At 38.0% G+C, this 27,135-nt stretch overlaps 4 protein-coding genes across 4 annotated transcripts; 2 read left to right on the top strand and 2 right to left on the bottom strand.

Annotated features, from left to right (window-relative positions):
• Nucleotides 1–1,187: 1,187 nt before the first annotated feature.
• Nucleotides 1,188–2,844, bottom strand: ndufab1a (NADH:ubiquinone oxidoreductase subunit AB1a; the record flags this gene model as incomplete). Its single annotated transcript, XM_079896005.1, has 4 exons — nt 1,188–1,284; nt 1,484–1,571; nt 1,680–1,808; nt 2,641–2,844. 4 exons carry the CDS (start codon nt 2,842–2,844, stop codon nt 1,193–1,195), a joined length of 513 nt encoding a protein of 170 aa, XP_079752131.1. The 3' UTR covers nt 1,188–1,192.
• A 306-nt stretch (nt 2,845–3,150) lies between these two features.
• palb2 (partner and localizer of BRCA2) lies at nt 3,151–13,142 on the bottom strand. Its single transcript, XM_079848410.1, has 13 exons — nt 13,063–13,142; nt 12,815–12,861; nt 12,423–12,482; nt 12,136–12,304; nt 9,344–11,488; nt 6,760–8,213; nt 6,495–6,650; nt 4,834–4,916; nt 4,442–4,603; nt 4,234–4,350; nt 3,929–4,016; nt 3,705–3,853; nt 3,151–3,621 (listed from the first exon to the last, which is right to left on the bottom strand). The coding sequence occupies exons 2-13, from the start codon at nt 12,851–12,853 to the stop codon at nt 3,414–3,416; spliced, it is 4,830 nt and encodes a 1,609-aa protein (XP_079704536.1). The 5' UTR covers nt 12,854–12,861; nt 13,063–13,142; the 3' UTR covers nt 3,151–3,413.
• A 2,333-nt stretch (nt 13,143–15,475) lies between these two features.
• rasd3 (RASD family member 3) lies at nt 15,476–16,341 on the top strand. Its single transcript, XM_079864249.1, has one exon. The coding sequence runs from the start codon at nt 15,606–15,608 to the stop codon at nt 16,245–16,247; it is 642 nt and encodes a 213-aa protein (XP_079720375.1). The 5' UTR covers nt 15,476–15,605; the 3' UTR covers nt 16,248–16,341.
• A 3,451-nt stretch (nt 16,342–19,792) lies between these two features.
• On the top strand, nt 19,793–26,962 carry plk1 (polo-like kinase 1). Its single transcript, XM_079860229.1, has 11 exons — nt 19,793–20,475; nt 21,002–21,170; nt 21,262–21,406; nt 21,531–21,624; nt 22,729–22,951; nt 23,121–23,187; nt 24,073–24,173; nt 24,401–24,478; nt 24,595–24,749; nt 24,848–25,030; nt 26,311–26,962. Exons 1-11 carry the CDS (start codon nt 20,113–20,115, stop codon nt 26,515–26,517), a joined length of 1,785 nt encoding a protein of 594 aa, XP_079716355.1. The 5' UTR covers nt 19,793–20,112; the 3' UTR covers nt 26,518–26,962.
• The last annotated feature ends 173 nt before the right edge of the window (nt 26,963–27,135 follow it).

The following is a 27,135-nucleotide window of genomic DNA, read 5'->3' as shown; positions in this document are numbered from 1 at the left end:
TTAGTTTTATTAGCATTTACTTCAGGGGGGGGGGGGTGAAGATTAAGTACTGGACACGAAATGTTTCCTTATATAACTCTTGGCTCCATCTCTGGAAAAGTCTTTGGGTAAATTTTTAGACTTGGTAAGCATTTCCAGTAGGTGGTGCTGTAACATACCAAATACAACCACTTAGAAATATAAATATAAATGTGAACTCTTGCAGTTTCATGTTTTATACATTACCATTCAAAGGTTTGGGGTCAGTAGGATTTTTTTCTGTTGTTAAGGAAATTAAATACTTTTATTATTCAACAAGGATGCATTGAATTGATCAAAAGACAAAGTAGACATTTATAATCTTACAAAAGATTTCTATTTCAAACAAATGTTGTTCTTTTGAATGTCATGTTCATCAAAGAATCCTTAAAAAAAAGTATCACATTCCTCAAAAATATTAAGCAGCTCAACTGTTTTCAATATATATAATAACAAGAAATGTTTCTGAGCAGCAAATCATCATATTAGAATGATTTCTGAAGGATCATGTGACTGAAGACTGTAATGATGCTGAAAATTCAGCTTTGCATCACAGGAATAAATTACATTTGAATCAAATAAATGGAGTCTTGGTGAGAATAAGAGAATTCTGTTAAAAGCAATAAAAATTCTTATCAACCCCAAACTTTTGAACGGTGGTGTACTTCATATTGATACTGAGTCTAATAAATACTTTATGATTTTGTTATTACATGAAATCTTGTCAAAAACAAAACTAACTAACCTATTAATGAGCAAATCAATCACACTGGCAAAGATTCACAACGTGCATCTGAACCCAAAGACATAAATAAGGTGATTTAAAGTCTTTATTATTGTAGTATTTATATGAATTATTGACTTTATTTGCAAGCTCTTACTGTATGAATGAGGAGCTTGCGCATGCATCTAGCACAGAATGCTGCAGACCTGCAGATCACAAGCGGCTACAGACAAAATTATGAACACAGATTTAAACATGTCTCTAAATACAAAAAAAAAAATAAAGAATGAAGAAGAACCGCAGAAACATAAACAGTTCATGACAAAACCTCCATGGTCTCTGTCATCTGATAGGATGATTTTTATCTGGATGAAAAAGAACAAATAAACATTCATAAGCATAATCTTCACCTGAAGTGAATATTCAGAATAGTTACTAAACTCACAATGCTCATTCATAGACATCCTTCTTGTCTGCGATGTACTGAACAATCTCATGTGGTGTCATCAACTTCTCTGCCTCGGCATCAGGGATCTCAAAACCTGAACACGTGAGAAAACACTGTATCAGCTTGGATAATACGCATCCATATGGATTGCACATTTATAACCTGTGAGTGCAAGCATGAAACCAACAAGAACAATGCATACATTCAAAGAATGCACAAATACAAAACAATGGTCAAATGTGCAACTAGGGAGAACAATGGGATTATAAACAATTGTAAATGCAAGTACAAACCAAATTCATCTTCCATAGCCATGATGATCTCCACCTGGTCTAAACTGTCCAATCCCAAATCCTTCATGAAGTGGGACGTAGCCTGAAGCTATAAAGATTTGATCATCAAACCATTAATCTGTAGAGTGCTTGAAGCTAATTTGAAATATTTCAGACTAATATGTTGTCCATGTGATCAAACTGATGGTGTATTTACCCTCTCAGGGTTGATCTTGTCATAGAGCTTCAGGACGTAGAGGACTCGGTCACGGATAGTCTCTAGGCTCAGTGGGGGCAAGTCACCGTACTGCCTCCGCTGAAAGACCTGAAATGAACCGCCAGAGATCTGCAAAACAAAACATGTTAGAAAGTGTATTTTATACTAAAAATATTATTAACACACAACTGGAGCAGTGTTGTTTGAATATTATTTAGATATGATTATGGTATTAATGTTTTGAATTTGCTTTCATATTTTTATTTTCAGATTTAGTAATTTTTGTTATGTGCTATTGACATTTTTAATCTTCTATTTATTTAGCTTTATTTTTATTTCACAATTTAGTAATGCTATTAATTCAACAGCTTGTTGCCAATGCAATTTTGTATTGAAGTTTCTTAGGATTAAGGCCTATTATTTATATTTAATTTAATTTAATTTCAATAACCGAAAACAGTTTAACAGTTTTAGTTTACAATAACAACACTGAGCAGAACTGTTCAGTTCAATGATAACTGGTGATATATGAGTATTATGATGAGATAAGTAAACCATATATAACAGAATATCAATGTAAAATAATGAATAAAAGAAAATTGCTGCCAATATACTATACAATTTCTTAACTTTTAAACACTCATAAAGCAATACGTGCAATCTTGTAATGCATATAATATAAACCATTATAACTGTAGAAATCATAACTGATTACAGAAAAAAAGAGAAAATTTAAAAGTTATGCCACATAAATATGATAACACATTAAATTAGAAACATTATCGTTGACTACACTGAGCTATTTTTTTTTTCCAAACCTTTTCCGATGCTGCACCCCGTAACGTTACATAAACTGAAATGAAGTGAGCAGAGGCTGTTTGTCCATCATGTTGAAGTCATTATCACTAAAGACAAGGGTAGGTCATTGGATGTCATCAGTCAATCACTAACACACACACACCTGCGCCAGCGAAGACTTGTGTCCATTAGTCAGATGTGAAAATGTTCGGCCATGAGTGAGCGGAGCTGCTGTTAATGTCGCTGCAGTATTTACACGGTTAAAATACACAGAACGCTGGTTCAGGGATCGGACACACCGGGCAATGATGCGCGCCGCCATGTTTCTCAATCCGCTCCCACAATGCACGAGACTGCTAATGCGCATGCGCGACACACTGTTTTCACGTAACCACCAAAACAGTTTTTTGTATTACTTTAGTTTTTATATATTTATATACATATATTTGTTTTTGATGGAAAAAATAAATTTTATTCTGACCACACATACTATATTTCACAGTAGTACATATTCAAAGATAATTCTACAACATCAAATATCAATGGAGAGCGTCAACTATAAAAGCAATGTTGTGACCTTTTTTTTTTTTGTTCTTTTTATGTTGCGTTGATATCGGCATTCATAAAAAAAAAAAAAAAAATGGGAACAATAATAAAGCTCAACACTCTCCATAAAACATTACGTTTTTAATCTTTCACAGAAAAAAATTTCCAGAATCATTTTATTTTGTAAAATATATTTTTACATATCACATCCAAAAAGTACAAATATTTCTCTGGTTATGCATATATTAACTAAGAAATAGCTGTGCCAGTATTGAAATTTAACAACTAAACACAAATTTACAAGTCTATCTTGTGTAATCTTCCTTGAATGATGGTGTTAAATAACACTTATTTTTATATTTTTTCAAAAAGTAATAAAGTGGGATCTGTTTATGTAGATTTATAATGAAACACACTAACATCCCCATTTAGATATCCCGTCAGCAGAGTGTTTGGCCCTGCCCATCGGGCTAGTCGACACAACTCATCCAGCGCAACAACAACTTTAGCCACGCTTCCTCTGAGATCCCAAACAGCAAGATGACCAGACTGAAAAACACCAACAAGCCCAGAGCCCAAGACATCACCATCTATTAACCTAGAGAAAGAGAGTAATATTGATTCAACTGTACTGTTTACATTGAATACTAATATCACAACATGTATCGCTTCAAGTCTTACTGCTGTTTGTGTTGATCAGGATAGTTTATAGAGGTCAGTGTGATGTGTTTGCCAGTGAGAGGATTTGTGGCAATCAGAGTAAAAAGGGATGCGTTACTCTCTTCATCGCACACATTTCCTGCATTTTGAATCAATACACACAGCACACCCTGCAGGAATGAAAGCACAAGGTTATTACTGACACATGGTCATTCTAGTACCACGAGAACAATACACTCACTTACTCTGTAAGAATATCCCTTCATGCAGTTTGTCATGGTCAAAGTCTTTTCCAGGTTTATAGTCTGAAGCAGCTGGCCTGAATTTATGCTCCTGAAATACAGTTATGACAAAATAGATAATCAATTATACAATTAAAATACTAACAAAAGAAGTACTAAAAGTCATTCACAGACTCAAAATTGAACCCAGCTGTTAGTACCGTATCAGAAAATAATTTAATCAGAATAATAAAAAAATCTCAATGTACAGGATGGATATAGTTCAAAAAAAGTTTCCTAAAAAAACTCAATATTGCCCAATTCATCACCATATGAGGAGGGTTTTACATTCTGTCCAACCAATCAGAGCCTCTTTTTCACCCTCTACAACTGCAAGGGTCCGAATGTTCTGCTTAGCAGAGACCAAGGGAAGAGTGTTCACTACCCTAAAACACAAGTGAATAATGAATAGTTTTACTAAAATATTTCAAGTGAATGATATATTAAAAAGGTTTCAGACACATGATGGTTTGTTACCTTCCCTCTTTAGTCACTGTTGACACATTGACTCTTTGTTGATCTCCAGGGGTGGAGCAACACACAAGCCGACAGTTAGACGCACCCACCACTGCTTGCAATGTGTCCTTGCACACCACGTTCTGAGAGAACGTCCCATCCATGCTTGGACAACAGAGCACTCTGCACTCAAGAACGCAGAGTGAATTAGCTTAGCGTTTAAGTTAATTGAATTCTGACACAAAAACACATTTTGGTTTTTAAGCGCAGTCTTCATAGGGTTTGAGTTCAGTGAGAATGTTTTCAAAAGAGGAATTAAAAAACAATTGAGGTGATGGGAAACATAGAAAATAACATAGTTTTGGTCCACATAATGGTAATTTTGCCATTTTATATAATGCAATTTTTATTACCTTGCTTCAGTGATTTCCAAGTGACCCAGAGTCACACAAAGCAAGCCTGAAGAGTCTGGAATCTCTTGCAAAGACATGACGGGCTACAAATACAAACACAGGAGTCAAAGCAGAGGGATGTAGACATATTTTTAAAATAAAGAGTTAGTCACCCACACCCTCATGTTGTTCAAAACCCATAAGACATAATCTTCAACACACAAATTAAGATATTTTTAATGAAACCTAACAGGTTTCTGTCCCTCCATTGAAATTCAAGGTAACTAAAACTTTTATTTACATAGAGCATCACATGGTAAACACGGAATCTCAAACATGCGTGCGTGTTTCACGAGAATCAACGAGGCTTGTTCTAGCGTAAGAGCAAGCTTCCGTGTTTAACATATGTGATGCTCTGTGTGTTTATATGTGAATAAAAGCCGAAATTAAATCTCTGCATCATATAAAATTATCATATATCTACACAAGATTTGGATTAAACCACTCAATTAATATGGATTTGTTTTACAATGCCTTTAAGAGTTTTTTAGATCATCTAAGTTTTGGTTATTTGAACTTTCAATGGAGAAAAAGAAACCTCGCAGGCTTCATTACATAATATCTCAATATGTGTTTCAAAGATTAACCAAAGCCCTATGGGTTTGGAATGGCATGCGCTAAGTAAATGATGACAGAATTTTCATTAATGGGTGAACTACCCCCTTAAAGTTGGCATGAGACAGAATTTGTGATAGTCTTTCTTGCCCTATTGTGATGTATATCCAAGTGAAATGGCTTCTGGAATGAGAAAGAAATGTAAGGCGGGTTTGATTTCGTCCTTGGTAATTGATTGGATCATAGGAATTTGGGTGTTGCTAACTAAATTTGGCAGATTTGAGTGCCAATTTGCAGTCAGTTGTGGAGGATATTTAGTTCCACCCTCTGCCAAGACATCCGTCATGAAGAGAGCAGGTGCCGTTTCGACGGGGAGAGGAGGTTGAGGTTTTTGATTAAATATTACGAAGGCACATTAATTAAAAAAATGATATGCACAGATAAATAATTTATAATAAACACTGCAACATTCTGTAAAATAAGAATGATCAATTCTGATATCATGATGACTTTAAACTTCCATGCCATCTTGCAATTCTTTTAATTTATGCTGTGATTTATGATGAAATGCCATAGCAAACTAGCCTAGAAATCTAGACGCACCCCAGCGGCAGCAACATTTATTTTGCTTCCAGGGTAGTCTAGCAACTCTCTGTTGACTTTCGAGCTGGAAAAACCAAACTCTGGTCAGGCCAAACATAATGTCGGTGGGCGGGCTTAACATAATGACGACAGAGTTGTGACAGTTCCGTGTGAATTCCCTGCTACTTGAAAACAAAGTTCTTTTCTTTGAGAAAAGAACGGCACTTAAGTCATTCTTAAAAAAGGAAGATGTGTTCGTAGTTTTGCCGGCCAGATATGGCAAAAGTTGAATCTATCACCTAACGTAAGCTCCGCTGTTGGGAAAATGCTCTGGTTGGTTGAAGCGCTGTCCTATTGCGTGCAGAGGGAATTTGAAAGACAGCCGTTTATCCCGCCCCTCAGATTGAGCCATGTCTATGGTGAGTTGCCAGACCTAACATCTTGATGTAGGTCTGGCTTGCCAGGCTAGTAGCAAACTGGATTACCTGTGCAAATGTCCAGGTGTGTAAAAGACTCCACGGCTGAACTCCCTTTGTCTGAGCCCAAAGACAAACGCTCCATTCTCCTGCCACACAAATGCACCAGTCCTCCGACGGCCACCGCACCGAACACAAGTCCAACACGCATCCGCCCTCCAGTGCCTGAAAACAAAGAAAAGCACCACCCACATACATTTGCAGGTAATTAGACAATCAAGCACATATCATTGCTTTGCATATCAATAAATGATTTCTTATAATTTATTGACACCTTAAAAGTGTGCATCTCTTGCAGGACTGCAGAACAACCAGCTGCCTCAGAGAATGATGTGGCAGTTAGGGTTTCCTCATGTAATGTCCGATTGTTGGATTCATCAGTGTTGCGTTCCTCTGACTGAGTTCTTTTATTGTAGGAACCTGTCGTTGTTTCCGTTCTCCGATTGGTGGAAGTGTCCAAAGAGGTTGTCTCAACAGGAGTTTGACCTACATTACCAGATTTAAACTGTTTCACATTTGTAACGGCATTACTTTGGATTTCTAACCTGAGCTCAGGGCGTTTATAGGTTTTAACCTTCATTTCAAAATTGTTCTGGGTTTGGATTTCAGACTCAGAAAGATTTTTAAAACTCCCTGGTTCAGGAATATTGTGGAGTTCATTTTCTGGTGTGCAATTGATTTTATTTCCACATTCAAGATTGCTTTCTGTATCGAAACCGCATTCACGTTCCAGTTCCTTTTCCGAGATGCATGAGGACTCCCTTTCTGGGCCGTTTAAGTTTTCATACTCCAGTGTAGTGTTGTTTTGGGATGGAGTACCTGGTTTCACGGTTGTTTTAACTTTTGTCATTGTTTCTTGACTCATTTGAGTTTGATTCTGTGTTTCAGAACCTCCCTGATCTCCACTTCTAGTAAAGAAACAATTTTTGATGATCCCTGATGTTTTGACTGAGACTGATTCTGGAGACACACACCCCTTAAGTGAGACTGAAGAGGGAGACCTAAGGACACCAGACGAAGAAAAGAGAGGTGACCGGAGGTCTATGGGTGAACCTGGAATAAAAAAGTGAGGGGACATTCCCAAAGATGGTAGAAGAGGATCTTGACCTTTCTGAAATTGTGGAGTCAGAGACGGACTTAAATTCAGTATCTCGGGGCAAAGTGAGGTTTTCTCAGAGAGCATGTGTGATTCTTTTAGCATGTGGTTTATATGAAGCTCACCAATGTTTTCAGATTCTGAAGATTCCACTTTTTTCTCATTACTTATTCTTTTGTCTGTTTCAGTTTGACAAAACTGTCTGCTGTTCATCAGATCTGAAGAGATGGTCTTTATTTCATTTACAACGTTGAGGCCCTTCTGTATTTCTGTCTGTGATTGGTCAGTGGGGTCTGACTGACAAAGTGGTAAACTATCCTCAGGAGAAGAGGTAGTTAAGGGTTCTGGAGTAAAAAGTTCACTCTCTGAGTAGCGTACTTCACAATTACTTATTCTTCCTCTCAATCTCTGGCACCTGCTGCTCTGCCGTGTGTTGTACACTAGGGGACGCTGTGCGAAGGGTTCTACGGCTGAAGTTGACGAGCGCAATAGTTTGAGCTTTAGTTGTCCAAAATCCTCATCAGGTAGGTGGAAATCCTGGATATCAACAGCGGCCAACAGTCCAGCTTTCATATCCTTTTCTTGCAGAGCTTGAATGAGTGAAGCTAATGATGGCAGAAGAGGTGACTGATCTGCAAAACGTATTCACAAACATTATTGTGTACATGACTGTTACACAATAATTCTTATTCACATCTATGCATTTGGCAGATACTTTTATAGAGGGTATGCACATGATGTCACAGTAGGCTGGAGTCACTGTGGTTACACCCACTGAGTGGCAGCGTTGGTGTTTAGCTTACCGTATTTTCCGGACTATAAGTCGCACTTTTTTTCATAGTTTGGCTGGTCCTGCGACTAATATTCAGGTGCGACTTATATATCAAAATTAATTCAGACTGAGATGAACCAAGAGAAAACATTACCGTCTACAGCCGCGAGAGGGCGCTCTAGTTGGCGGAGTTGTTCAAAAGCGACACCAAGGATGAAGAAAATGATGTGGAATGAGATCGTGGGAGCTTGGTGAACTTGTTTATTGGTAACTTGCTTGTTGGGCTCGCTGGCTTATGTTAATTTAGCCTATTCAGCCTCCCAGGTATATGTTCTTAATGTTATCGTGTAGCTGAATAACTGTTAATGTGTTGCGTTAACATACCGGACACCTAACGTTATTCAGCCTGTTGTTCTGTGTAGTTGAATAACTTGCCTTTCCAGATTAAATGTCTGTTCTTGGTCTTGGATTTTGTGAAATAAATTTCTAAATAAATGCGACTTATAGTCCAGTGCGACTTATATATGTTTTTTTCCTCTTCATGACGCATTTTTTGACTGATGCGACTTATACTCCGGAGCGACTTATAGTCCGGAAAATACGGTAAATGCCGCGAAAAACAAACAAAACACATCAAAAATGGTAAAGAGCTTCACGATTGTAAAGTTTAACTGTAAAGTTTTTGTCAATGTTAGTTAATTGTCGAGTTCAACTGCCTTTAATTTAAGATAATGGTTTGTTTTACTCCAGTTATCTCAGTTTCCCCTATTTAAACAAGTCATATTGCAGGATGCTTTGCCACTCAATCAGGCTGAGAGGGCATGTCTTGGCAGGAAAGTGATCAATGCATACCCTTTATTCAAACATTTTATCATTATGTTCAAGCATTCCCTGGGAATTGAACCCATGACTTTGTCATTGCTTGTCACGCCATGCTCTACTGTTTAAACTAGGAATAAATTAAATAATACAATCATAAATTAATCTTACCATCTTTATTAGAACTTGTCTGACACTCTCTTCCAGTTTGTCCACGTTTTCTTCGGAAAATAGGGTATAAATTTGAACCCGGGAGGAGCTGGGTATCAAAGTAAAGTTGAGAATCTGGGAGATGCTTAAAATCTTGAGAAACTCCTTGATCTGGACTTGTCTTCAAATTCACGGTAGGCCCATGTGACTGGATTGGCCAAGACTTTGTCTGTGGCCGTTCGAGGACCAACTGTGATTGGCTGGGTGATTCAGTGTCAGATGATTTTGATTCAATAAGATACTCCGAATCTGCTTGAGAATCACTTGCAGGATGTGATATTGTACAATCTAGAGCAGCTTTGGCACATGAGGATCTACCTATAGTGCTTCTACGACGGCCTCTCCTCCCTCTCTGACCTTTTCCTCTGGATCTGGTCTGGTACACATCAGAATCCACAAGAAGTTGGGATTCAAAGTAAAGCTGAGAATCTGGGAGTTGCTTAAATTCTTGAGTAACTCCTTGCTCCGGACTTGTCTTCAAACTCACTATAGGTCCAGGTGACTGGATTGGCCGAGATTCTACCTGTGGCTGTTCGAGGAGCAATTCTGATTGGCTGGGTGATTCAGTGTCAGACTTTGATTCTATTAGAGACTTTGATTCTATTAGAGACTCCGAATCTGCTTGAGAATCACTTGCAGGATGTGATATTGTAATATCTAGAGCAGCTTTGGCACATGAGGATCTACCAATAGTGCTTCTACGACGGCCTCTCCTCCCTCTCTGACCTTTTCCTCTGGATCTAGCCTGGTACATATCAGAATCCACAAGAAGCTGGGAATCAAAGTAAAGCTGAGAATCTGAGAGTTGCTTAAAATCTTGAGTAACTACTTGCTCTGGACTTGTCTTCAAACTCACAATATGCCCAGGTGACTGGATTGGCCGAGATTCTACCTGTGGCTGTTCGAGGAGCAATTCTGATTGGCTGGGTGATTCAGTGTCAGACTTTGATTCTATTAGAGACTCTGAATCTGCTTGAGAATCACTTGCAGGATGTGATATTGTAATATCTAGAGCAGCTTTGGCACATGAGGATCTACCTATAGTGCTTCTTCTACGGCCTCTCCTCCCTCTCCGACCTCTTCCTCTGCATCTGGCCTGGTCTGTGGACTTGCAGACTGATTCTGAATGCTCTGGGGTCATGTGACCTCTACCACTCACTTGCGATTGGCTGAGCCTGCGTCTGCCCCGCCCCCCAGTGAGCTGGCTGTAAATGACAGCATCTAGATCGATAGAGCTGTGAGACGCAGCCATACGCCGTGTCGTCCGAATATAATACTCCACAGGAAACGGTAAACCCTCAACCAGCGTGCAAGAGTCCAGAATGCCAGATGAAAACGAAGAACGTTTAATATCTATCCCGTCATCATAACCTTTATTTGAGTCTGTGAACGACTGGTTAGTTTGTTTAATCATCTCTTCTGATTTGTCAGTAATCTGTACTGCCTCAGAAGGCTGAGGGAAAGATGAGGTTTGAATAGACACTGCTGAACTTGACTGTATTTTTTTCTCAACAGGCCGATCAATCAGAGGTACGTTAACCTCTTCCTGGCTACAGTGAACGTTTTGAATTTCTAAATGATTTTCTTTACTTGAAATCATTAGCAGTTTGTTATCTGATTGGATCACAGAGGAGTTTAATTCACAATGCCCCTTTCTTTTCGAATCCTCCTGCAGTTCTTGTGATGCTTTAGCAATTTTACAATCTGTCCTTACTCCTATAGGCCTATCCTGGTTTTTCTCCGCCTCAGCTGGCATCATCTTAATGTTTCTTTCTTTTATCTTTTCACAGTCCTTCTCTTCCTTCTTAACTTCATTTCTCACTCCTTTCCGACCAATCTCTTTAACAGTACATTCACTACCCTTTTCACGAATATGGTCTCCACTTCTATCTCTTTCTTTCTCTTGGCTGATGTCAGTGTCTGATTCTTGCTCTTTGTTCTGTAGGCGCAATCGACTGCGCTTAGAACGCAGGCGGTGGGCAGGGCTTCGCCTGCATGCAGGGGAGTACAAAGGCGGTGTGGATGCATTCTCTGCAAGTTGCAATTGTATGGCAGGGATTTTCTGTACAGTAGAAAAACCAGAGCTGTTTCTTTCTGCAACTATGTCTGAAACAGCAAAGAGAAAACCAGTTTATTAGTATTTGAAATTAATTACCATCTGAATTGTTATGCAAACTGTTATGCATTTAACAACTTTTTTTTTTTTTTAACAGCCTTTAACATTGACATTACAACTAAGTCTGGGTAAATAAATGTTTTGATCATTTTTCAATGTAAGTTTATGAGATGTTTTGCTGGTTCATACGTCCAACTACAGTACTACACAGATAAAGTGCCTTAGCTTAGTAATAATGAAAAAAGGTGTGGTTAACATTGTAAATACTTAAAACTATTAAAAAAACTGTTTTCATTCATTGAAATAAAGCTGAAATATAAAATATAAAATAAAATTAGATGAAAAATGTAAAAAAAACTTTGCATTTAAAATAAGTAAAAGAAGTACTAAAATAACTAAAACTGAAATAAAAATAAATGAAAGACAAATAGAAATATTTAATAAATAATAAAAATGACAAAAGCACACAACAAAATTACTAAGACTAAAATTGTACTTAAATCTGTGAATATAATAATTAAAAGCGAATTCAAAATATGAATAATACTATAATCGTATATAAATAATATAAAATAAGACTGGTAAAACTATTTTCTGTATCTATTCATGTTTGATTTCACCCTGAAGCTGGCCTTACTGGTCCGTAATTGCAGATTCTGATGGTTTTCAGAATATTCTGGGGTCGGTATGGAAGAAGTCTCAGTAGATGACTCAGATGTGTGTGAAAAATCAATCTGTGTAAATGTGGTGTGGTCAGAGTCTCTGTTCTGCACACGCCTGCAAGTGGCATCATGATGCTCTGCTCTCTAAACAAAAAACACACAACATTAACTAACATAAGCTCTATTATACTGCAGATATCATTGTTTTAACATCAGTTTAACTGATTCTTGCATAATAATCACAAATACAGCATGTCTTTACCTGCAGTCTCTGTGCTGTCCTCTCATACTCTCGCTTCAGCTGCTCCAGTCGTCTCCTCAGCTAATACATTTAATTAATGACAAATGAAATGTTTTTATCTCTGTCATGTTCAGTAAAAACATTAAATAGTATATGGTACCTTTAGAAGTACTAACGTTACTAGGATACAGAGAGGATAGCACATGTTCATACCATGGCACTACACCAAGTATGCTGAAAAAAGTACCATAGTATTTATATAGTACTTAAGTGTAATTCAAAGAATGTCATGGTACAAGTAATTGTACATATCCAAAAAAACATAGTATGACCATGGCACGTTAGTTTTCTAAACATTAATATCGGCTTTTGTCAAATGGGGCTTCCACAAATATATAAACATACGAACTTACTGTCTCTTTATCTTCGTTATGGAGAATCTCCTCTGACATCCTGTAAACTAATATGCTAATATGTTATTTATTTATGTATTACTAGTTGCAAGTATGCATTTGACATGAAAACATTACGAGAATCTCAACTGTAAACAACTGTAAACATTCATACAAACGTCTGACTGAGATGCACTTATGAATAAACACCGGTTTGTCTGAACAAACGATCATTTTAATTTACTAAACGTTCGTTTAACGTTACATACCCAGGAGAAAAATTGTACTCTCAAAAGTTGGTTTTGTCTTTTGTTTCTATCCTGACGAGACTCAACCTTCCCGCGAGTTCTGACTGCAGACAAAAACAATCGATAACAAATCACATTCTGTGAACTTTAGGATAATGCTACTCGATTTTGCTAATGGTATTAAAATTTTACATTATAACAATAGACATATAACCTATCATATAATCAGATTAAATGACCTCTAGTAGAGCAGAATTTAGAGTTAGACAGACGTTTGCATTATCCTTCTCATCGGGACTCTTTAGTAATGTCTGATAGCAGACTTTTTCTGAGTAGCATAATGTCTCTGTGGCTGTGCCTACTACTACTACTACTACCAAAGACTTTATATAGACGACTTATATATAGTAGACTTATATATAGTCTTAAAGGGACTTTGCTGCTACATTGTGACAGGAGCCGAAGATTTGGAGCTGATGTGCTTGGATTCAACTTTTGTCTCCCATCTGTACAGGGGCGTAATTTGTGGGGGGGTAGGGGAGATAACCCCCCCAATATTTAAATCTATGCATTACCCCCCCCCCCCCCCCCCCCCCCCATCTGTAAGGTTATCGACAGCAGTGTGGTAGATTAAATATTAGCTAAAGGTGTATATTTGCATTAGAGGGAACGGTGATTCCCTCAGTAATCAAGTAGCCTACATATAGATCACGTGTAGTAGAATAATAAAGATAAAATAGTTATATTAGCAGGTGTAACAGTTAGTTTTATTGAAGCTTCTGCACATGACAATTGTAATTACTTAAATAAGCATAACTTCAATTCTTTAATTATAATTAATGATTACCCTATGGCCCACCAACCCCCAATTTGAATTGAAATTAAATTTACTTGAAATGAAATAAACGTTAACTGAAATAAAATATAGAACATATTATAGTCATAACTTATTTTATTATTATATTACTTATTTTATTTCAGCTAGTTGCCAAAGCAACATCACTAATTTTAATTTAATTTAACTTGATGTAGGTCTACTAAAATGACTGAAACTTAAACTGAAATGAAAAGAATAATAACTAAATGGACATTTAGTTACAATACAAAATTGTATTGTATATACAAATATATATTTTATATATATATATATATATATATATATATATATATATATATATATATATATATATAAACTATGATAGGATCTCAAAATAACACTCAAAGGCACTGTAGCTAGAATGATTTGTACTTTTTCTTAAGAAAATGTGAGTGGTGCTTGTTCATCTCATTTCATTGACACTGGTGCAACCACCTTGGCACAAAGACTCCTTCAAGGAAAAAAAATAGGCCTACTTATTACTCTAGAAAAGTAATTGCATGTCGCCTTTATAAGCTGCACAACTTGGGTGCAGCTTATTAAGGAGGGTTTGCATCAACAGGACATTCATCCTTCGCAAGCATGGACAGCAAGGGTCCATGCAAGGACGGTGCATCTCCATACATCATGGTTCCTTGGAGGTGATAGTGTTGAGTACAATGTGCATTTGTGGAGTAAATATGACGTCTACCAATATGTTAATCCTGGTGATTTACACAAAATGTCAGCTCTCTGCTCTCTGAAATTTGCTGCTGATGTCAAAAGGTCACTTGCATCTGAGACCTACAACAGCACAAACAGGCTTATGATAAATATAATCACAATCACATAAATATTCTTTAAATATGTACTAATACTATGCTGCATTAAATATAGGCTACTAATAAACAAGACAATGTTCAGAGAAGGCAGGACTGAAAGCCAAATTAGTCATGTCTCTTATGTTATTCAGATAGACGGAAATAAGCACTTTGCATTAAGACATGCGTCAACTGTTTGTGTGGAAAATGTCGGTGCTCTGAGGTGGCCGTGTCTGTTACCAACCCTATCTGATACCATGATTTTAATATGCAATGAATGGAAACTCACCTCTGACGTGATGAGCTCGTGAAACACTTGTTTGGAGTATTACTGACCTCAGGATGCTCTCTCTGCATGAGGAGGTAACCAGCAGTGTCCTCGTTACATGTAGGCTACTCACTATTAATAACAAGTAATTATACGTAATATTACGTAATCGCATTGTAACTATGAGACCTTAAAATAAAGTGCAACCCATAATTTTTTATAAATATTTGCACATCACAAGTGGATCACAAAAAATGTTTGTGGATATTTTGAGGATGGAATTAGGCATTGGTTCTTATGCACCAACAGACAACCTTTGCACGAGATTATCAAACCCCAAAAGTTTGCGCCCCGAAATGTTCCTACTGACCGCTAGCTGAACTCCTGAACATGAAACTCTACAAGAAACCCACGCACCCTTCACTCGCCTTCCCATTGGCTACAACTGGTACGTAGGACGCATTCAGGTAATATAAGGGCAGCATCCTTGTCTCTTCTCGACACTCAGTCAATACCGGTTATCGAGCACGCTTAAAGTATTTAATGTGTTATTGAATCTTTGCTCATCAAAAATCTCTTCGGCAGACTAGCCTACGTTATAAAATTGACGACTGAAGGAATGTCTTTGTTGGTGCGGGAGCATCGGACTGTGCGCTTTGTGTTTCTGGGTGCCGCCGGGGTCGGAAAAACTGCCCTGATCACCCGCTTCCTGCAGGACCGCTTCGACTCCAAGTACACGCGCACGGTGGAGGAGCTTCACGCGCTCGAGTACGACACGGACGGCGCGACGGTGCGCATTGAGATCTTGGACACGAGCGGCAGTTATGCCTTCCCAGCGATGCGCGCTCTGTGCATCCGAACCGGGGACGCGTTTGCGCTTGTGTACGCCGCCGACGAGCCAGACTCCCTGGATGAGGTGCAGCGACTCCGTGAGGAGATTCTGGAGTTGAAAGGGGAGAAGTTTACAAGCATCACGGTGATAGAGAACAAAGCGGACCTGAGCAGCCAGAGTCGCCAGGCTACAGCTGAGGTGATGCGCGCGGTGGAGGAGGACTGGGGCGCGGGCTTCGTGGAGACGTCCGCGCGCACCGGCGAGAATGTCACAGGTGTGTTTCGGGACTTGCTTCAACAGATGAAGTTACCGAGCCGTGTGAGCCCGGCACTGCGCAGACGGACGCAGACAATGACCAGAGAGGTTACAGATAAAGAGACGAGGAAAAAACCGACAATGAAGAAGAACAACAGCTGTATCTTGTCTTAATGGACATTTAAATGACATTATTATATTGTGTTATGCATCATACTGATGCTTGAGTGATCTGGATCAAATAGACCCCACATAAATGATGGGCAATTGAGGGACACTGAATGTTGATACTTTATCAGAATCATTTAAGGGTTTTCTTTAACTTTTATGTCTGATCTATACTCTAACATAAGTCATCTTTAATGAGTGAATAAATGCAAATTATGTTTCAATCAGAATGTGTTCTACTCTGCATACTCCTTAGCTTGTTCCATTAAAGGTAATATCAAATGTGACCTATAAGTACAACCAGCACTTGTTTAGGAATGAAGGAGAGACATACTTATTCATTAATATGACAACATTAGCTTGAGTCTAGGTCAGATCAAGCATAAATTGATCACTTTGCTGCTCTGATCCCAAAAGAAATAAAATAGCACTCTGTGCATTTGACTTATAGAACATGTGAAGGGTTTTGCTACACGTGCCGAATGTCCTGACCTTTCTTCAGGAAATAAAGTCTACACCTTACAGACCTTTTCATTAGTACACATCAGTGTGCTCATGACTCAACACCATGTCACACCCTTTCTTTGCTATTGGGATCAGGCACGATGGAGCACATGGGCTCTGCAAATATTATATCATCAAAACCTTAATGCTCCAAAAATAAAAACAATGCATTAATGAGTTCGACCATGGAATTCATGCAAGATATAGTTTGTGGCTGTTTTTGTGGCGTATCAACTTAAAGGGTTAGTTCACCCAAAAATTTAAATTCTGTCAATAATTACTCACCCTCATGTAGTTCCTCCACAAATTAAGATATGTTTGATAAAACCTGAGAGCTTTCTGTTCCTCCATTGACAGCTACTCAACTACCACTTTGATGCTTCAAAAAGTTCATAAAGAGATCGTAAAACTAATCCATTGAACGGTTTAGTCCAAATTTTCTGAAGAGACACAATAATAATAATAATAATACATTTTATTTATAATGCACTTTAGTACCCAAAGGGCTACAAACAGTTCAAACAAATGAAATACAAAATGTAATATACAATACAAAAACAACAAGTCAAAAAATGCTTAACATTGCAATATAGCTAATCGATACAATAAAATACTTATCATCTCAATGTGTGTTGGCAATTTTAAAAAGATACGTTTTTAACAACTTCTTGAAACTGTCTAAATTGGGAGCATTTCTGACAGTAAGAGGAAGTGCACTCCAAACAACGGAGAAAGCTCTCTCACCCATGGGTTTTAATCTACAGGCCGGCTGCTGAAGAGTTAAAGAATTAGCAGACCGAAGAGAACGAGAATGCACATTAAGCTTATCTAAGTCACAGATATAAGAATGGGCCATTCCATGCACTGCTTTGTAAGTTAAAGTGAGAGTTTTAAAATCAATACGCGAATGAACAGGAAGAAAGTGCAGACTGGACGCCTGCAATGTGCTGACGCGATGAAGTGAGAACACTTGCTTCTGAATTCTGGATATACGGTAGCCATTTGACAGATTTGCAGGTAAACCTAAAAACAGAGCATTACAATAATCAATCTTGGAAGTAACAAATGCGTGAATAAGCCTTTCAGCATCTAGCAATGTGAGGAAAGGCCTAATTCTAGCAGAGTTTTTCAGGTGATGGAATGAAGATTTTGTAATACTCTTAATGTGCGAGTCTAACGTCAGATGAGCATCAAAAATGACACCAAGGTTACACACAAGAGTAGGTGGAGCTATGACACTCTTGTCCATAATCAAATTAAAATTGCTATACCTTTATGGATAGCAGCTGGCGTACCAATGAGAAGAACCTGTCTTTGAACAGTTTAATTAAAAAAATATATATGGTGCATCCACATGTTTATCCTGTACGCACTCAGAAATAATTGAGGTGACATTAATATCAGAGTTAGAGCTGATATAAATCTAAGTGTCATCAGCAGAAAGGTGGTAACCTAAGCCACAATTCCTAATAATTTGCCCCAAAGGAAGCATATAAATGCTAAACTGCATAGGACCCTAAACAGATCCCTGACGAACACCATGGCAGACCTGTTCAACATCAGATTTATTGTTTCCCGAATCAACAAACTGCAACGATCTGTAAAGTAGGATATTAACCATTTAAGCACAGTCCAAGAAATACCAAGCATACTCTCAAGTCTATTAAGCAAAACGATATGTTAGTCAACGATTCACAGCCATAATAGCACAACACAATCGTATAGTACAATTGAAACACAAATGCAAAAAAAAAACCCGAATGCCAAATACGAATATCTGTAAAGACAGTTTGTCAAAATTAAGAATAATTTAACGTTGGTACATGTGCCAGCAGTTGCTGACCAAAGATAAATGACTATGTGTAGGTGGCAGTATTTCTGAACTGTCTAATTTAGCCTATTTATAATTTATTCAGCTTTCAAGGAGGCTTACATGTTTTATGCAAAAATTGAGTACTTCCTTTCTCACTGCAACCATGCAACCCACCTCTTTATATATGCTAAAATTATCAAACTGCCATGACAACCTATTAGAGAGACACTTATGCTGATTTAAAAGTAGGTGTATGCATGCATTTATGAACGAACTAGTCGTGAGTGCCATAATGGGAAAGCTTTCATGAAAAAAAGTAAACAACCTTATTAGGAAACACTTCACATGATTATTCACAAAGAAAAGCACCTACATATAGCTAATCTAAGTCATGTCTTCTTTTTATGGGTTGACTAGCTGTATGAAATTTTTTTTTTTTGCATATAATAATTGTTTTTCACATGCATTCATGGACAAAGATATGAAAAAATTGAAGATCATGATACTGAATGAGACTATAAACAAATGCTAAAATGGTCCAATAATGCAAGATATTGTAATACATATTGTTTGTTACTGCTCAGGCTCACTGACCTTTCTTCGCAAGGGCACCTTTTCTGTTTATCTCTCTTTCTCTACTTTAGAACCTACACCCACACTTGTACAAACATAAAAACGTGTGCAATGATAGGTGACACTATTTTTTCCCCTTCCACAATCAAAAATGTGCCCTTAGTTGGCCATTTTCACACACAAACATGCACAAAGGTAAACAAAGCCTTAAAAACACGTGGTATAACTGGCTAGAAGAAAAACTGGAGCAAGATACTGAATTTACTTTTCGAGATTAGATACACATGAATAAATGTGAGTAAACAAAAACCCCAAAATGCACGTGGCACGATTAAACAAATGGAATAATGTACAAAACCAAAGGATTAGCATCTTTAAAATGAGCAAATAATATACAGTAATATATCAGGTAACGTTAATCCTGTCCGCAATTAAAATATTTACATTTAAATAGAAGACTTAATGGTGAGTAAATAATGACAGAATTTTCATTTTTGGGTGAACTATCCCTTTAAAACCCAGAGAACACGAATAAAGTTTTTCAGAGCGTGCACGCGGAGTCACATGATGCTTCGCTGTGTTTGGTCAGAATTTAAATCCCAGCAGCCAATCAGAGGCGGAGATAACGAATCGAGCACAATTCAAAAAGTAGCAGGGACTCACTGCATTCCCATCCGAGCAGTGGGCCGACGCACTTCTTTAATGCCCGTTTCATTTTAGATTTTTCAGCGAAATCCCACAGATGAGTTCTTTAGGGCAGTGAATATAGGGTTTTAAGATTAAATACAGTGTTTACTGAGGGATTTAGTTGTTCAAGTTATTATTTGAATGTAGTTTAAGGTGCTTCGCAACGGATGTGGATGATTGGCGAATTGCGTGCTGTTTCGGGATAAAGGAGCAATAATCTTCGCCTCGGTTATTTATTTTTCAAGACCTTAGTGTACCTTATTTTACTTAAACCATCGTGTAAAGTGTGCAACGATGAGTGCTGGGATTGCAAAGACGGCGAAGCCATCGACTCACGTCGATCCCAAATCTGCTCCTCTGAAAGAGATTCCCGATATTCTAGTGGATCCCAGAACCATGAAGAGATACATGCGAGGTCGCTTTTTGGGAAAGGGCGGATTTGCGAAATGCTACGAAATCACAGAAATGGACACAAAGGAGGTTTTCGCAGGGAAAGTGGTGCCGAAGTCGATGCTGCTGAAGCCGCATCAGAAGGAGAAAATGAGCTCAGAAATCGCCATTCACAAAAGTCTCGATAATCCGCACGTAGTGGGATTTCACGGGTTTTTTGAGGACGATGACTTCGTGTACGTGGTGTTGGAAATCTGTCGGAGAAGGGTAAGAACAGGGAAACCAATTTGAAAACAGACCGTCAACGGTCAGTATTCCTGTCACTGGCTGATAGTATGTTGCAACGTTTGCGGTTTAATGCATTAAACGAATTAAATCCTATTGAAATTAACAGGTATTGTGTTTATAAATATGTGTGTTCATCTTAATGTACGGTTATGGTATATAAACTAAAACAAGTTGTCCTCGCGTATGCCGCTAGTGGATTTTAAACTGGAGGATGTGACGTCAGTTGATTTTGTGTTTCTCGGAGATGTTTATAACGAACTTTTTTTTTTTTTTTTTTTTTGCTTTCATCAATTTTATACATGTGTAGAATCTAAAAGTTCAAATAGTCCTCCAAACCTATGAAACACTTTTTTTTTTTTCAATAGGTTCTTGGAGAATTCTAAATTTGATACGATTTCTGTGAGAACATTGTCTAGATTTGTGTTTGAATGTGTTGTAAATAGTTTGTTTGAACTTTCCGCCTGCTCTAGTTTTTGGTGATTCATTTTTTCTTTCTTTCCCCTAGTCTCTCCTTGAATTGCACAAGCGGAGGAAGGCAGTGACAGAGCCTGAGGCCAGATACTTCATGCGCCAGACTATTCAGGGTTGCCAGTACTTGCACAACAACCGGGTTATCCACCGTGATCTCAAGCTAGGGAATCTGTTTCTCAATGATGACATGGATGTGAAGATCGGTAAGCAAGCAATGATTGTTTTTTGTCACTTTTTTTCCTCCTGACCTTTTTTTTTTTTTAAGACAGATTCATTGTAATTCTCACTCTTTAGGTGACTTTGGTTTGGCCACTAAGATCGAGTTTGATGGCGAGAGAAAGAAGACCCTGTGTGGCACTCCAAACTACATCGCCCCAGAGGTGCTCTGCAAGAAAGGCCACAGCTTTGAAGTGGACGTTTGGTCATTGGGATGCATTCTGTAAGTCCCACTTTGATTTATGACTATGACAGCATTTTCATAGAACTTTATTGGCTTATCCTTGTACAATGATTCATTTTTATAATAGTCCATGTATTGTTGATAACTGAGTTATGTCCATCAGATACACATTGCTGGTTGGAAAGCCACCATTTGAGACATCCTGTCTGAAGGAGACCTACATCAGAATCAAGAAGAATGAGTACACTGTTCCTAGAGTAAGTATCTTTGCATCAGGAGTTTGCCTTTTTTATATCACATCTCAAAATCCAATCAACAGCAAATACATAGAACCCAACCTAGATTTTTTTCCGCCCCTGTAATCCATTGATCCTGTCTTGGAATTTTGAATCCAACTTAAAGGATTAGTTCACCCCAAAATGAAAATTTCCTAATAATTTCCTCACCCCAATGCCATCCAAGATATCCATGTCTTTCTTTCCTCAGTGGGAGAGAAATTATGTTTTTTGAGGAAAACATTTCTGGATTTTTCTTCTAACAATGGACTTCATTGGTTACCATCGTTTTTAAGTCCAAATCAATGCAGTTTCAAAAGTCTTTGAAGTGTTTAAACGGGCTGTACGCGATCACAGCTGAAGAAAAGGTTATCTAGCAAAACGATAGGTCATTTTCAAATTTATAGACTTTTTAACTTCAATATTTCGGATTGAGCTGATCAACAAACAGACAGGGAACTACGTCATCACGTTGAAAGGTCACGCCGGCGCCGGCAGAAGTACCGCCCCACTGTTTACAATGCGACCGTACGTAGGAGGATAGTTCAAATAGTATTGTTTGCTATTATATTTATAGTAATAGTATTCAGTGAATATGAATAGTATATGAATAACATTCTTATGAATAGTAGTTCAAATAGTATTGCCGGCGTGACCTTTCAACGTGATGACGTAGTTCCCTGTCCGTTTGTTGATCAGCTCAATCCGAACTATTGAAGGTAAAAAGTCTATAAATTTGAAAATGACCTATCGTTTCGCTAGATAACCTTTTCTTCAGCTGTGATCGCGTACAGCCCGTTTAAACACTTCAAAGACTTTTGAAACTGCATTGATTTGGACTTAAAAACGATGGTAACCAATGAAGTCCATTGTTAGAAGAAAAATCCAGAAATGTTTTCCTCAAAAAACATAATTTGTCTCCCACTGAGGAAAGAAAGACATGGATATCTTGCATGGCATTGGGGTGAGTAAATTATTAGGAAATTTTCATTTTGGGGTGAACTAATCCTTTAAGTAAAAAGTCAATCTGGTCTGTGAGAAACCGATTAGTGGCTTATTGCATTATGCCTTTTTTGTCTTGTTTAGCACATTAATCCAGTTGCTGCTGCTCTGATTCGTCGGATGCTGCACGCTGACCCTACACTCAGACCTTCTGTGACCGAGCTGCTGGCCGATGAGTTTTTCACCTCCGGTTATGCGCCCGTCCGGCTGCCCACTTCCTGTCTCACTGTTCCTCCCAGGTTCTCCATCGCCCCCTCCAGTCTGGATCCTGCCCTCCTTCGTAAACCCCTATCATCACTTAATAAAGGTATGTGTATAGGCAAATCCATGCTTAGAATGCAAATTGTATTTTGGCACACCTGCATTTTGTGTGTTGATTTCAGGGGTTTTCCCCCTTTGTTGATTGTCCTGTCACTTTGAAATAAAGTAAAATGGATGCCTGTAAATTACCTGTAACTGTTCTTCTGTGTGTACAGGAACAGACAGTCCTATTGAGAAAATGGGGAAAATGGAGCAAGGACAAAGGGAAGATCTTCAGCAAAGGTCAGTTTTATTTGTGGAGATATTGGAGAACTATTGAAAACTTTAAGGGTTAGTTCACCCAAAAATGAAAATTCTATCAAATTACTCGCCGTCATGACTTTCGTTCATCTTCGGAACACAAATAAGGACAGAGACAGAGCTTTCTGTCCCTCTGTTGATGGCCTACTTCAAAGTTCATTAAAACATCGTAAAACTAATCCATATAAATTGAGTGGTTTAGTCCAAACTTTCTGAACACACTATCGCTTTATATGATGAATGGAATAAATTTAGGCTTATATTTACATAAACATTGTACTGCAAACATAAACCGCTCATCTGAACCTTCTTGTCACGTGAGAACGAACCTCTCGAGGAAGCTCAAAGGTGCTGCGTAACGAGAATGAACCTCATTGGTTCTCGTTCGTCATGTGAGCATGCTTGAGTTTCCGTTTACCACAACTGATGTGTGAGTTGATGAATATTTGTATGTGAATAAAAGCCTAAATTAAATCTGTTCATCAAATAAAGTGATAGTCTATTCAGAAAATTAAACCGCTCAATTCATATGGATTAGTTTTACGATCTCTTTATGAACTTTTTAAAGTGTCAAAGTGGTAGTTGCATAGCTGTCAATGGAGGGACAGAAAGCTCTCCGATTTCATCAAAGATCTTTTGTGTTCAGAAGGTGAACAAAAGTCTTACAGGTGTTGAACGACATTTGGGTGAGTAATGACACAATTTTTTTTTTTTGGGTGAACTGTCCCTTTAAATCTAGTTTTGAACACCTATTTGGCCAACACTATCAAAACCATGATTATTAATAGAGTTGTGAACTTTGGCTTGTGTTCTAGTCTGTTATAAATTCAATGTTTGGGCTTACATCACAATGTATATTTTGCGAAGGGATGGAGCTGAACAAGCTGACACCAACCTAAGTGACATGCTGCAGCAGCTGGCCAGTGTCAACACTGCCCGGCCTTCTGAGAGAGACTATATTAGACAAGGTAACAACATGAATTCTCTGCATCTTGCAAGTGAAGTGTTGTTGCTATATTTTAATGGAAAGAGTAGGCACTTGTATGATCGCAGAAATCAAAGTATACTTCATGCATTTGTACATAAAGCCAAACAAAATGTATTCAATTGGTGTTTTGTAAGTTTAACAATTATACATTCTCAAACTATTGACAAGCACAATGCAATGATTTTTTTTTTCCCTCTCCCTTTACAGAGGAAGCCGAGGACCCTGCTTGTAATCCTGTCTTCTGGATCAGTAAATGGGTCGACTACTCTGACAAATATGGTCTTGGTAAGACACCATGCTGACACGATATGCTCAAGTCAGAAGCTAAATTGAATTTGTTTGTGATTCACTGAAATGTTAGATATATTGCCCTTATGCTACTGTATTTTCCCCCTTCATAGGTTACCAGCTGTGTGACAATAGCGTAGGCGTTCTGTTCAATGATTCCACCCGTTTGATCATGTACGCTGATGGTGACAGTCTGCAGTATATCGACCGCAACACTGCAGAATCCTACCTCAGCGTTCGCTCCTACCCCTCGGCACTCTCCAAAAAGGTCTGTCTGCACTGGAAATTATGTAGTGCAATGAATGAGTTTCATAATGGTTTTTGGTTATTCATGATTCCTGATCTCATCTCCCCTTCCTCTTATAGATTACACTCCTCAAGTACTTCAGAAATTACATGAGCGAGCACTTGCTGAAGGCCGGGGCGAACATAACACCCCGCGATGGGGATGAACTGACCCGGTTGCCTTACCTTCGTCACTGGTTCCGCACTAAAAGTGCTATCGTGCTGCACCTGAGCAACGGAACTGTGCAAATCAACTTCTTCCAGGTGAGAAAATACCTTGTTAGTGCCCTATGAAACCCATTTGTTTTGGACTTTGATTTAAGCCGGGACACACTTAACGACTGTAAGGCTGATTATGAATGTAATTTGATACTTGCCCAAACGTGCCGAGTCAGAGACAGCTGCGTTCAGTCAGTGTTTAAAATCTGCTCTAGTCGTTGGAAAGTGTGTTCAGTCTTAGAATGTTTCAGCTAGTCGTTAAGTGTGTCCCTGGCATTAATGGTGAAATTAAATGTTATAATCAAAAAGAATGCCTAATTAAAATCATTAGTTATACAATTTAACAACAAAGTTCAGTTTTAATGTCCCCAAATTCTGTGCTTTCAGTTTACATTTTTCTAGTTTCCAATTTAATGATTTTAGTGAAATTGAAGAGCATGTCTAATCAGTTGATTTCATAAAACTTTAGCAATTAAATTTTTCAAACAAAACAAAAGCTTTTTTTTTTTGGATTTAATACAAATTTGTCAAATGGTGGTAATCAAAAAGGCATTAAACAACATGCAGACTTCAGTTAATTAATCTTTTTGCGGTTTGTTAGTCAGACAATAGTCCATATCTCAATTTGATTAGTGTAATTTCGGCAATTTTCAACCCGCTTTGTCGCTACAATGTCGGTAGTGTATGTAAATGAACAATGTTTACTCGTTCTCAGTGTTACCTAGACACAGAAATTCACGTTTGTCAGCAAAAGTCTGCCAGACGAAGCAAAATGCACAATTCGGCAGATTAATTTTGAGAGCTCAAGGGCTTTCGTGAAAGCTACAGATTTTTTTTTTTTTTTTATCCCGCCAGTCAGATCAACAGAGGGTTATTGACAGAGCAGTTATTGTAAGGGTAGGTTTATCACTGAAAATTGTATCAATACAATTGTAAAAATAAAATAAAATTGTATCCACTCTATAAACAGCATTATGGTGAAAATGGAACATTATGGCAACAAGTTTCGATCACATGTGGCCTAACGAAAATCGCTTGTGGTCAAAAGTTGCAATTTATTAAACTTCTTTTGGGAGCAGAAATAGTGGTGTGCTGGTTCTTTTGCATTTTAGCTAAGTTCTCTTTTGACCGAGTACCTGTTTAAGGGATGTTTAGATTAGCCCATACAATGAATTTACAGTCCATCCAATATTTGAATTCTGACATTCTGTGATGCACAGTAAGTTTCTGTTTGACTTGATTCTGGGTACTTGTGACACGTCAAACGAAATACAGGAGGAGCCAAATTGACACCGAACTCACCGTTTTCTTTTTGTTCCCTCCAGGATCACACTAAGCTTATTTTGTGTCCTCTAATGGGAGCAGTGACGTACATCAACGAGAAGCGAGAGTTCTGCACCTATAAGATGAGCTTAATCGAGGAGTTCGGCTGCTGTAAAGAGTTGGCCAGCCGTATGCGATACGCTCGCAACATGGTGGAGAAGCTCATGGCCTGCAAAAGCACCGCGGCATCCGCCACTTCAGCCCGCTAACCCACTGACGTCACAAATTGTATAGCTATGAGGTCCCCATCGATTCTGGTCTCCTTCAAATGAGTCTGAGGGCTCTTAAATATTCCAGCAGGAAAACTTGTACAGTTTTCTGGGTTCTACACTATGAATTCCTCCTCTGGATCTGTTGTTTACTCTCGAACTATCACTTGTTTTTCTGGGTTGGGGAGTTTGTGACCATGCTAGCTGTCTGTATCATGTGAATGCTCTTTTGTACATGTTTTAATGTTTTAGAACTTGTCTGTTTACCTTTTGACTGTTCCTTGTATAAAAGCTTTTGAACTTTAATCTTTTAATTTGTAAGAGAATATTTGAAAAGTTTGTATTCCAAAATAAAGATCTTTTTAGAGAAATTGATTGTTAGATATTGTTAATGATATATATTAAGTTTATAATTACGAGTTTAATTAAAATATAAGTGCTTTGGAAATTAGTGTTTTGTGTTTGAATCAGCATGAATTTATCAACTTTTAATATTTCACTCATTACTTAAAGGTTGTATCAGTGATTTCAGGCCCAAAAATCAAAATAAATAGTGAACAGGAGCGCAAAACCTCACAACACCCACCCCGTCGGTGATTGGTTGGAACACTTTATTTT

The sequence above is a fragment of the Squalius cephalus genome (genome assembly GCF_949319135.1).
Source record: "Squalius cephalus genome assembly, chromosome: 2".
In the NCBI taxonomy this organism is placed as follows: domain Eukaryota; kingdom Metazoa; phylum Chordata; class Actinopteri; order Cypriniformes; family Leuciscidae; genus Squalius; species Squalius cephalus.
Note: the sequence above shows the minus strand (reverse complement) of the source record. Positions and strands in the feature narration are given on the sequence as shown.